Source organism: Cebus imitator, unplaced genomic scaffold (genome assembly GCF_001604975.1).
Source record: "Cebus imitator isolate Cc_AM_T3 unplaced genomic scaffold, Cebus_imitator-1.0 Scaffold259, whole genome shotgun sequence".
Taxonomy (NCBI): domain Eukaryota; kingdom Metazoa; phylum Chordata; class Mammalia; order Primates; family Cebidae; genus Cebus; species Cebus imitator.
Genome location: NW_016107574.1, coordinates 1,144,804 through 1,157,213, shown reverse-complemented (window position 1 = coordinate 1,157,213; position 12,410 = coordinate 1,144,804). Strand labels below are relative to the sequence as shown.

At 36.1% G+C, this 12,410-nt stretch overlaps 1 protein-coding gene across 3 annotated transcripts in view; it reads right to left on the bottom strand.

Annotated features, from left to right (window-relative positions):
• Positions 1-1,753: 1,753 nt before the first annotated feature.
• SMNDC1 (survival motor neuron domain containing 1) overlaps positions 1,754-12,410 on the bottom strand; it is an 11,984-nt gene continuing 1,327 nt past the window's right edge. The window contains exons 2-7 of one of the 3 annotated variants that reach the window (XM_017499696.2): positions 11,945-12,064; positions 9,051-9,240; positions 7,227-7,369; positions 6,192-6,353; positions 3,952-4,105; positions 1,754-3,002 (exon numbers count right to left, since the gene is read on the bottom strand). In XM_017499696.2, the coding sequence (XP_017355185.1) occupies positions 2,865-3,002; positions 3,952-4,105; positions 6,192-6,353; positions 7,227-7,369; positions 9,051-9,053 (600 nt within the window). In that variant the 5' untranslated portion in view covers positions 9,054-9,240; positions 11,945-12,064 and the 3' untranslated portion in view covers positions 1,754-2,864. The remainder of the gene's footprint in view (positions 3,003-3,951; positions 4,106-6,191; positions 6,354-7,226; positions 7,370-9,050; positions 9,241-11,944; positions 12,065-12,410) is intronic. The other 2 variants (XM_017499694.1, XM_017499695.2) reach the window with 2 other exon arrangements.

The following is a 12,410-nucleotide window of genomic DNA, read 5'->3' as shown; positions in this document are numbered from 1 at the left end:
AACAAGCATTAGGGGTGACTTCTACTATAACCTTCACCCCCTTTCCATTAAGAAACATGCCCTAGGTATAAAAATTAATTCAAACCTTTAGGAATACTAAATATATCTTATCACCTTGGTAATTTGGTAACATTTCAATACTATAGTTATAATTGGATGCCTCAAATCATAAGCAATGGGTATTGTTATCCATTGTTAATGTGGACTGCTCTGCAAGTTAAGGAGAAAATATTAGATAATTCACCATTGCCACTCTGCAGACTAATAGCAGACACTTCTATAGTGCTTATGCCAGATACTCTTAAGCTCTTTACACACATGAACTCAATCCTTAAAACTGAAACAGATTTTTCCATTCTACAGCTGAGAAAAATGAGTCAGAGGAATACACAGTTAATAAATGGGAGGCCAGGATTCAAACACTAGTCTGATTCTAGAGTCCTTGCTGTTTTCCAATATGCTCTGTGGCCTCTCTACATGGTAATTAAAACAACACTTGTTACCTGTGATTACTACTAAAACTAAACATTTGGTTATGAATTTTGGGGATGTTAGGACTGTGCTTTCCTTGAAATGGTAACAACAGTCAAATGTCAAGCTTAAGTTACCTAAAACCATTTCTACTTAGGGGCCCATAATTCAATATTTAACATTTCAGTCTGTCACAATCTCCTTTTTTAATGGGGAAAACTTTAAGTCTCCTTTCTTAATGGGGAAAACTCTACATTAAATTTTCTAACAAAGCTTCGTAAGGCCAAGGTTTATATTTTGTTTTAGAATAGAGAGCTGTACCATACTTCTCATTGAGCACCTTCTCAAATTCAGTATCACACCGTGACAGGTAGTGTCTCCCCAGGAGTCCTACCTCTTAGTTTAGTTCAGACACAAAAATCATCCTGACACTAGGATTTTCCAAAGGGTTACATCTAAATCTTTGACACAAGGATTGATTTCATCCTACATGTCTACTTTCAAAACCTTTTTTTTTTTTTTTTTTTAATAAGGCCACTTTTATTCCTTTTCTCTCTCCTACTGCAAAGTCCTCTGGGAAAACTAAGGTCCCCCCTAGGGTCAAAAGAGGGACAACACTGTTTACAAACATCAGGTGAATTACTATTCATTCAAACACCACCAAGGTAATCTCAACAAAAACTGTTTTCTGGGGTCACACAATGGCATCATATTCTTTCCACTGCTTTTTAATTCGAAGGATTATCTTGCAGTCCATCAGGGCTACTCTTGATTATTGATAAGCTCTTAAGATGTTGCAATAATAACAAAGTATCAGTATATTTGGTTTAGAAGTTTTCAGGCTTCAAGGAGCCCTTCTGTTACTGCAATTTGTGCCTTTCTGTCCTTTGTGTCATACCCTGTGGCCACAAATTATATGGAACAGTGACCCTCCTGGGTTGAGAGGGGGTGAGGGTGGAAGGGAGGGATGAAGAATTCTACCTACCACTGTCCTAAGTTTCAATTTATAAAAAAAAATAAAATTCATGAAATAAAAACTTATTTTCCCCTTCCACCAAAAACCTACAAACACCCCTTAAAATGAAGACATCCTATAAACACATACCTGATTTGTCCTTTAGGATCCAATTTCTTCTGTCTAATGGAAGGAATACTTAAGGATTTACTGAAACCTTTATCACACAATCAGTATTCTCTTCCAAGGCAATGCTGTGTGCAAGTACTTGGAGGTACTCTCTGTAAGTCTGGCAGCTAAAGACTTAACCCTTTTTTTAACACACCCTAGAGATTTTAAAAACACTTTATTTAATAAAAGTTAAACATACAAAACTGAAATTAATACACATCCTAAAAATCACCTTCTTCCATTAATAGGAAGACCCTTTTCTATGCATATATTTGGCTTAAACTCAACTCAGGATAACTGTGATGTTCACTTACACCAACAAATGCAGACAACTTGATCTAATTAACAAAAATTACAAACTCAGCTAAATGAACATAATATACAGGGAAATTATGGTCAGATTAATGCACAAGAAATATGAGAAATATTTAATGATGAAACATTCAGTACTCTTGCTCATTAATTTAGCCTTGTGTTTTTACAAAAATAGTATCTACACTGTATACAGGGCTATACATCAGCTTTTTGTTCTCCCATATAAACATTACACATCCAAAACATGGTACCACTGCCGAAAATGGGAAAAAAAAAAAAAAAGGAAAAAAGCAAACATACAAAAAACAAAAACACCTTAGAAAAGGGAGCTCATCCTAAACATGGTTTCTTACATAAAACTAAGAGTACATAAAAATAAAAGAGCTAGATCAATTTTAGAGATGGCCCAATAGGCCTAGGAAACAACTGAGGAAAAACCTCAAAACAAACTTTGCCATTTACAAATTAACCTATATTTAGGCTTAACTGAACGACAGCTAAGTTTTAAAATTAAAAATAAGAAAAATGAAAGGATCTCTTTAGCAGGTTCGTGTTTTTTGCCTTGGTGTTCCAATGAATTGCTAGAGTATGTGTCAAGTTCAAAGCATCTGAAAACTCCAAGTTACAACTTACAAAAAGTACATACCATAGGTTAAGTGGGGGCCTGATATTAGGACGATCAACAGTTCATCTAAGTGCTGTATGAAGCAGCATCTACAAAAGTTGCTTTATTCAACAAACTTTGAGGGAACTGTGGTAGTAGTAAGAAGAAAAGTTAAATGAATACCGGTTATCAATTGCAATTTCTTCACGTTTCATTCTACTGAAGTCAACCAATGACGACAATGGTATCTTGCTTACTCATCTAACAAATAATTTACCTTTAGAAAAATATAAGGATAAAAAGGTAAATGTAAAGCCCTGAAGAGATGAAATCCAACAGTTTTTCTGATTATTGAGGCATCAAATGCCTGACATTGTATTTAGAGGTATCTTGATATTGTGTCATAGGTTTATCAGCAATTCCACAAGTTCCTACTCCAACTTTGCCAGTCACACTCTCAGGTGAAGCAAAAATACTCCTCTTTACCTAGGAGAAAGAAAACAGAAATCATTCCTCATGAGTGTTGGAAAAAATAAAAAAATTCAAATTTTAAGTAATGTTAAAATATATTCTGATTTCAATGTTTAAAAGAAGAAAAGCGTATTGCCTTTGTTTAGTGTTAAAACATGGATATGGAAGTGGTCCCATGCCAGAAGCCATTTACTCTAAGTTCTAAGTTGTTCAAAATATCACTAGACACTTATTAATACTCCTAACACTTGCCTTCCGATATCTCACAATTTTAGTTTTGCAAACTCCAATCCTAATTTCAGCTGTGAGCTATCCATTTTAGCATGATTAAAACTCTGGCTGTATTGCAGTTTACTGTGGGGCCTGTTACAATACCTAAATTGTGAAGTCCCTTGGCCTTTGTCACAAAGTTAACTTCTTTGTGAAAAGGAAGCACTTCTTTCCAGAAGCCATGTCCGTTAGTCAAAGGGCTACCTTGATGGCAGTGAAGAGTAACACATGCGTGCAAGTCTTTTCCTTATTCTGAACTTCCTATATGAATGCTACGGTTATTTTCTACCCAACACACACTTAGAAAGGTAAGGGTATCAAGGGCAACTGAATGCTTTTTTAAATAAAATCTACCAGCGATGCCCAGCATCAAGGCATGTTAACCAAATCAGGTAGAGTTAAGCACACTGCCTCTAAGTAGAAAGTATTTTTTCAAATTTTAGTTCATAAATGGAAAAGAACATAGACCTTTTGCAATTCCTGATGTAAATTCTCCCATTCCTAGTATTTTTATTGCAGAGACAATGCCTAACATTTTTCAATAAGCTAAATTGACCATCAACAAGGAGTCTCAACATAAAATGAGTTAATCATACTATTTAAAAAAATCTACATACTTCTCTCTTCATTTTAGTTATTTTAATGACAGCTATATTTCTCAAATTTACGAAGTGTCATGAAAAGATTTACCAACCTGGCCTTTTTTGTTTTTAGAATAGGCTCTGTTGTTGAATTGTTGCCATTTCACTTTCTGGTCCTCTCTTTCCTGCTCAAGTTCTTTTATTCTCTGAGCTTTTTTCAAAGCTTTCTTCTTTTTATATTCACGCTGCTGAGCAATCATTTCTTTTCTTCATGAAAAAAAGTTAAATGTCAATTGTTAAGATTTATTATAAAAGAATGACTTCCTTGAAGACACTGGCAGTGCAAAAAAAAACTAACATATATAAAATGGTCTATGAATAAAAGGCACTAACTCATTAAAATCAGTACCAATCACCCAGAATTACTAAGAATTTTTTTTTAATAGCATCCTTGGAAGCTTTCAAACATAACTGTAATCTGTTTACCCAGATAAAGTAAATATTTCAACTATGACTTCTTTTTTTGAGACAATCTCATTCTGTCACCCAGGCTGGAGCTGGAGTGCAGCGGCGCAATCTTGGCTCACTGCAACCTCTAACTCCTGAGTTCCGGCGATTCTTGTGCTTCAGCCTCCCAAGCAGCTGGGACTACAAGGTGTGCACCACCATGCCTGTATTTATGTTTTTAGTAGAAATGAGGTTTTGCCATGTTGGCCAGGATGGTCTTGAGCTCCTGGCCTCAAGTGATCCTCCTGCCTTGGCCTCCCAAAGTGCTGGGATAATAGGCATTTACTGTGTCCGGCCTCAATTACGACTTTTTATTCTACTTTTATATAGCTGCTGGCCAGTTGTTTTAGGAATAAGTGGAGTTTCAGTATTAATGGGTATCTAAGCCTTCATCTACTTCCAAATAGACAGATTTAACAGGTGCAGCATTTAGAAAAAAATGTATGAAGAGACTTAATGCTGATAAAAGTATTTCACCTACACTGGAAGAATGCAGCAGCACAAAGGGAAATGCTAGCTAACAATTCTCACCAAAACAAAACACCTGGGGGTTTCAAAAAACATTCTAAATAGGATCAGAGCCTAAAACTCCCAATAATTTCAAGAGGGGCAATATCTAGACTCCCTGGTATCCTATCACCACTATGTAGCTATGGCTTTTTACACAGACATCAAAGACATAAAAAATTACACACAGTTCCAGAATTTAATTTTATGGGGATGCTTACATTATTTAATATATAATTTTTGCATATTCAAATATAAATATGTAACAACTTAAGTTCTGAAAACTCTTGACAAATCAAAAGACTAAGTTATGGCAAATATGCAGAAGTTCACCAAAATATTGTTAATTCTGCCTCTTAAATGCTATTCAGAACTGCACAGTTCCCCATTCCCACTGCTACTCCCCGGGTTCAGGCCATCATCTTATACCTGGATCACAGCAGTAGATGCCTCTCTGGACTGACAGTGATCACTGTAAAGCTCAAATCTAATCCCATCATATCCCCTCTATTTAAAATGTTATCAGTGACTTACAAGCCCTTTACATTCTGGACTTTACCTCTCTCTTAGATGACCCACTTTCCAAGTCCCAAATTTTTAACACAGGGATTTGTTACTTTTATGTGCTCACCTCCCTTTAAAAAAATTTACTAAGCTCTACCTACATGTAAAGAACTGTGTTATAAGCTTTACTAACACTTATTTCAATCCTCACAACCCAATAAACTACTGCCCCTATTTTACAGACAAGGAAACAGTTAAACAGCTTATCCAAGGTCATAATGCTCATTAATAACAGAAAGAATTCAACCTCAGATCAATGTCATGCCATGTTGCAGTTTTGTACTTGGCCATCTCTTATTCTTTTCAAATCTCAGTTTACATGTCATTTTCACGAAGAAATCTGCCTTAATAATAAAAGTGTAGGCCGAGTACCTCTTGCTCCCTTACAGTACCTGTTATACCCCCTTTGTAAGGTTTACACTCTGTTATTAAAGCACTTCATTAATGATGAGTTTACTTCTCTATATACTCAGTTGGGACAAGGCCCAAATTGGTCTCCTCTGGTATAGCCCTAGCACCTGGCTTATAAAATATACTGGGAAGATGTTCGCTGTACATAGTATCTTTTTAATACTTACTGAATGCCTAATTGGGAATCAAAATATCTTCACTTTACTTAGACACACATATACAATGTCTACCTTTTGTGGCTAATCTCTAAAACAACAGTAAAACAGTATTGTAACTTTCTTATGCATAGATTCTCTCTGCAGACTACCTCAAATATCCAAATGGGGAAGATTACACCTAAAATAGTGAAGTCAAAGTCACTTACTTTGACATGGGTTTGTTGCCACTGTCCTCCTTTGCCTTCCTTCCTTCTTCTACAGGCTTGAGGTTCAACAGTGGAGTCACTTCAGCATTGCCATAACCAGCAAAGGTGATTGCAGCGGTGCCATTTTCTTCATCTATCTCCTCAATCTCCGCTTCATAACACCTGTAAAGATATCATGGCTGTAAGCAGGTGAGTAAAGGTTTAGTACTCAGCCTACAAGACTTATACTGCAGTGATACAATTATTACATGTGTCTATAATAAAACTTCTATAGTCAAATGGTTGTTTTAGCAAAGAGAACACAAGAGTGGTTGAAGTTAGTCATCTGCCATCAAAAAAAGAATGTTCTCATCAAAATATTGCTGGGAAAGTCTCTTACAGGTATCTACCCAACGTGCTTTAATCTTTTTGGGAAAAGATGTTTCTTTCAGGCTGGAGTGCAGTGGTGCAATCTTGACTCACTTCAACCTTCGCCTCCCGGGTTCAAGAAGTTCTCATGCCTCAGCCTCCCAAGAAGCTGGAATTACAGGTGCACGCCACCACACCTGGCTGATTTTTGTGTTTTTAGTAGAGGTGAGGTTTCACCATGTTGGTCAGGCTGCTCTCGAACTCCTGACCTCAAGCGATCCGCCTGCCTCAGCCTCCCAAAGTGCTGGGATTACAGGCATGAGCCATCACACCCAGCAAAAAGATACTTCTTATAGGAATGATTTCAGTGTCTGCTCTTCACAGAAGTCTCAAAAAAACCAACCATTCACTCAATTTTCAATTTGAGGAGAAAAGCATTTAGAAAACACCCATTCATTGTCCTGTGTTTCTTTTCTCTAGAATCCAAGCCATTCTTCTCCAAACTTAATCGAAAGCTAAAACTAAACTGTATTAATGGCAACCACCCAAGAATCAAATTGGCTCTATAAATCATACTGCCTAATAGAAGTAAAGTTTAAAATAGGGTAGTTAAAACTGAATAAAAACTTCTTACCATTGTATTTTATTATTTCATGTTATAGTTAGAGTTTTTTTTTCTACACTTACTGTCCATCTTCACTCCAGATTGCCATACACTTGTCTCCTACTTTCCATGAATGAGTAGGCTGAGTAGAAGCAAAACTGTCTGAACTTGCAAGCGTCTCAGAAGGTTGAGTTGACAGAAGGTCTTTGGTTAGTTCTATAACTTCCTAAAAAAGAAAAAAAACCCATTATTTTTATAATTCTCATTGTCAACTTTGTTTTTGATGACAGCTTTCATAGTGTACATTAATGAAGTACTCTACATGTATTTCATTTGCAGTTCATAACACTATTAAGGAAGTACTGATTATCCCCATGTAGAAACAGATACAGTATTTTCTACAAATGGTAGATCTGTGATTTAAGCCCACATAGTTGTCTTTCAACTTAACCACAAACACTAATGAAACTTATAAGACTTGAGCTTATACCATTTCTAAGTGCCTATTTTAGCTGAATAATCTCTCTAAAGATGATAAAGTATGAGGGACTGAATTAGATACTCTTATTGTAACATATATTTTATGCAACTGTACTGTTTTATAGGGCATTACTCAGCAGCATTAACTGCCTAGCAAGCACTTTAAGCAGCCTTATTAGTAACAAAAATGTTCCCCCTTATACATATCTCTACTAAAATACTGCAGGCATATGTAAAAGAAACCGGTAGTCTTCCTATTCAATTATTATAAAACTCACCCCATCCGGGTAAGCGAATTACCAGGTTAGATTTTAAATGTTCCATACCTTAATGTTAAGCACATTAGCACAGCTTCATTTAAAAGGCGGGGGGTGATACATATAGGCAGGTAATGCCTTTCTGTGTGACAAATATTTTTTTCTAATTCAGGCTTACATTTATTGACTTCATTAAAAAATGTTTGGTGTAGGGATGGTTAATAAAACTGAAAATAGTACAAGCTGACAGATTTTGCTACCTATCTGCTATATTTTAAATGAAGACCCATACTATGCATCTTATCTAAGAACTTGCATAACTGTTTACCCATTGTTGCATTTAAAACATCATACTGTGTGTCTGGGGAGAAAAATTAACAGTTAAACTGTGTACTGAGTTTCTTCTAGCTCCTACTGAGGTTTTATAATAGTAATTCTGATTCAGTAGCCAAGAAAGTTAAATATTACCTCTCTCCTAAAGATTCTAAATCTTCCTGGCTATTTCTGAAAAACTAACATTTGAGTCTTAAATCTCTTGAAGAAAGGTTAGTTTTATAAATAAATAAATAGAACACTTAAGTTTGAGTTAAAAATTCAGTAGAAATAATATCTAGTAAGTTGTATTAGTTGCCAACTTGCCATTAATTAGACCTTTTAAATTAGACAGTCCTTTGCAGATAAAGCAAAGAACTTTCCAAATAACTAGATCAAGTAGTACACAAAAGACGAGTAAATTATCTGGTCTTGTTTTTAGTTAACCACTTTTAGGGCTAGGAATATAATCTAGTAAGCCTGACTTAAGAGCCCACACTATCTCTATCATTAAATACTTCCACATCCACCTAGGGATCATGTAACCTAAGCACAGATATGAATTCTGCATTTGTAGGCTTCAGATTTAGAACTCCATTTTTTTTTAGGACAGAACATTTTCCAAATATATTTTGTTAAAGAAACGTATGTCATCAAACCATTCAGAGGCTGAATGACCCTTTTTTAGAAAAAATCCAGACCATTTACTCCTAAGGTCCTTTAACTTTGCCATGGTTTTATATAACCCTCCCAACAAACTATGAAGAACCTTCTAAATTTCTTTTCTTCACATGTGCGTATGGATCAAAGTATTAGAAAAACTATTTTATGTATGAGGGGGTTCTTGAAGGTACATACCATTAATTACTTTTCCTCCCTCAAGTCTGAGTTCTGAAACTGCTCCTTCATTGACAGATGGGCAGCAGTTACAGTAATCGGCAATTCCAGGAAGCATCAGGTGTTGTGATCTACATATCAGCAGGTCAAAGGGGGTGCACTCAAGCACTCTGCTTACTGAAGGAAGGCGTTTCGGGGATGTAGAGAGCCACTGTAATATATGAGACAAGTGACTTGACCCCTGCCTCCTTTAGAACCAGCTTATTCAGCAAAACAGCCTAATAAATTGACTATTTGTGATTATCACATACTGCCCGGGGAGCTAGTCAGCTAGCTAGCCTGGATTTTATCACACCCACTTTTTTAAGTGAAAAAAGACAGGACTTTAGTAGATTAATGTGCTGCCTGCTGAATAACTTTAGTCTCTATGAAAGACAGTAAATGAAAGAGATAAATATGGAAACCTTACTGGCAAAATGAAGTCACTGAAAAAATGCAGAAAAAGTATTTTGTCATAAATCAAAGGGCAAACAAATCAATAATCAGGATTAGGATATAATTCTATAGAAGAACTTAAGAAATTAGAAACCATATGATGGTCAAAAAATAATACGAGGAAGCCACAAAATCAGTCTGTACAGGCTTCTCACCAAATATAACAGGCAGAATTAAATACCCATAGCTCGAGATATATAGCCCAGAAGGCAGAGAAGGAAAAAAGAGGGGAATAGGGCGGAACCCCATAGCAAAAAGCTGTTAAGTGTTGTCTCAATTACACTTGAGACAACACTTACTTGGTGGATGCATATAGCCAAATACTTTTCAGAATATTACCTCATCTTAAAAGATGCTTTCCATTTTTGAGTAGTTTTCAATCCAAAACAGACCTTATCTAGTAATCAAAATGAAATTTCTGATAAGACAGGAAGAAATTTAGATCAAGACTGATCAGGAAAAACATACTGTTACTACTCTCTGAGGCATTAGAACTTACACTTCTAGATCCCTGACATTCAATTTGGTAGTCACAGGTGGCTAAATTATATTAAAAACCAGCTCCTAAGTAACCCTAGCAGTATTTCAAATATTCAATGGCCATATGTGACTAGTGGCTATGGTACTGAACGGCAGATACAGAACATTTCCATCATCACAGAAAGTTCTACTGGACAGTGCTGTTCTTAATGGTTATAGAAAAGACGATACTTTACAGATAAATGATTTCTCAGTCATTATTAACTGAACCCCCAGGCAAGCCTTTTAGGTGCTTACTACAATGCTTATCACAATGGTTTCCCCCTACAGTACTTTCTCACTACGATGACCATGTCATAGTAAGGCAGTTCTGCCCAGACTCTAATGACGAATTATTCTAGAAATATTAAAAAGACCTGATGATAATGCTATTTCTAACTCCATTCCCAACTTCCCCAACCTGATCAGTTCAACAAATACCTCCCGCCCACTGCCCAGGAAACAATACACAAAACACTAGCACCCAATGTTTTCTTTTCCTAAAAAAGAACTGCTTGTTAAGTCAAGGCATCTCTCTGGGGTAAACGGAAAGTCAGTGCTTTACAGAGTGAAAGAAAAGAAGAGGTCAGCGTGCCTCTGATGCCTTATTTCAATGTATACTCACAACACGTGAGCAAATCAAATGGACAGGTGGCAAACCACTGAGTTATTTTCTACTTAAGGGCCTGGGAGTGGGAGAAATTACTCTCAAAACATCTTTTTCTTATTGAGTGGCACCCTGAAGCCCACAGGCATGGCTTCTACCTATTGAAGAGGGGTCTTGTTCACACTGAAATTATGCCAGATAGTTTGTATTTTAAAATAACATACTACTGCAATTTTATTCTAAATCTAGAACTTGAAAATATTCAACTCATCTTAATTATGCCCAGATAAGCAGTTTCAGAATCCCAAATCTGGACCCTATTTCAGGTAAGTTTGTTTGCAGTTCTGATATCCCTAAAATAGCAATAATTTAAATGGAATAGCCCCAAAATAGCACTGGGATAAAAGGAGGGAAAGAATTTTTAGACAGGATACAGATTCGAGTTTAGTCCTCAATTGGTAAAGCAATCTCTAATCAAAACATCCTTGAAAGTTTTTATAAATCAGGTTCAGAATTTAAAGAAGTTCTTAAAAGTCATATATGTTTACAAATTATATATGGCATTTTTCTGAATCAGCCTGGTGTCCTGAGAAACAAAAGATATTTACTATTACGGCTCTGTTTGTCTTGAAATCCCAGTGCAGGTTTTAAAAAAGGTTTCCCATCTACTGAGCTCTCCCATGACAAAGATCTCCTTTTCACCATATAGTTCAATTTCCGTAAGTGTCAACAACTTCACAGTAAAACCTAGCCTTAAATCTGAACATCTAATGTAACAATTATACAAAGAACATGTCTCTCTTTAGGCATTTCTATGGTGTGTTTTCAATATGTAGCCCACTAGCTTTGGAAAAAAAAAAAGGAGTCCTGCATTTTCCAAGAATCTTGTCGTATTAAAAAGAATCTTAAGGTTCTATTTTTCTCCTTCAATCTGATACTTTTTGAACTAAATTTCATTTGTCAGGTCTTAAAAAATAAAAGCATTTTTCATTGTGAAGTTATATGTGCCCCTCCTCTTGAAAATTTGACACTTAGAAATTTCTATCAACTTTTGTTTTTAAAAATTATATAAGCACACAAGATTTACATAACATTTCATTCACTATGAAGTTCAGAAACTGAGAAACGGGGAAGGAACCCCACTTCTACAAGCCACAGTACCTACACAATTTACATATATACAGGGAGTGGGGTGTAACCCCTCAAAAGGTGCTTTGGGTCCCTATGGATTCAAGCAATAAATAACTTGAAAAACAAACCAAAAAAAACCCTACAATTGTCTACCCATACTTACTTGTAAATCTTTCTTCAATTTTAACAAATCTTCATTTTCTCCATTTCCAGATAATGCAGCTTCAACTTGCTGGAGTTGAGCTTTGTAGCTTGCCAGCTGCTTTGCTAAATCCTCTGACATCTGGGGAAAATAAAAAGGGTTAGACCATGAAAACTGAACCAAAAATCAAGCCGTAAAAATCTAACTTCCTTGTCTGCCTGAATTATCAGTTTTTGCTTCCAATTCCTTCTAACAATGCAGCTTAATTTACCGCCATTACCTTTACTCTCAGTTTAGACTTCAGCTAAACCACAAATTTCAAGGCAACAGATTCTGAGGATTATAAAGTTGTGAGATACATTCCATACTTTAAAAAAGGCGTGGTGGCTCAAGCCTGTAATCCCAGCACTTTGGGAGGCCGAGGCGGGTGGATCACGAGGTCAAGAGATCGAGACCATCCTGGTCAACATGGTGAAACCCCATCTCT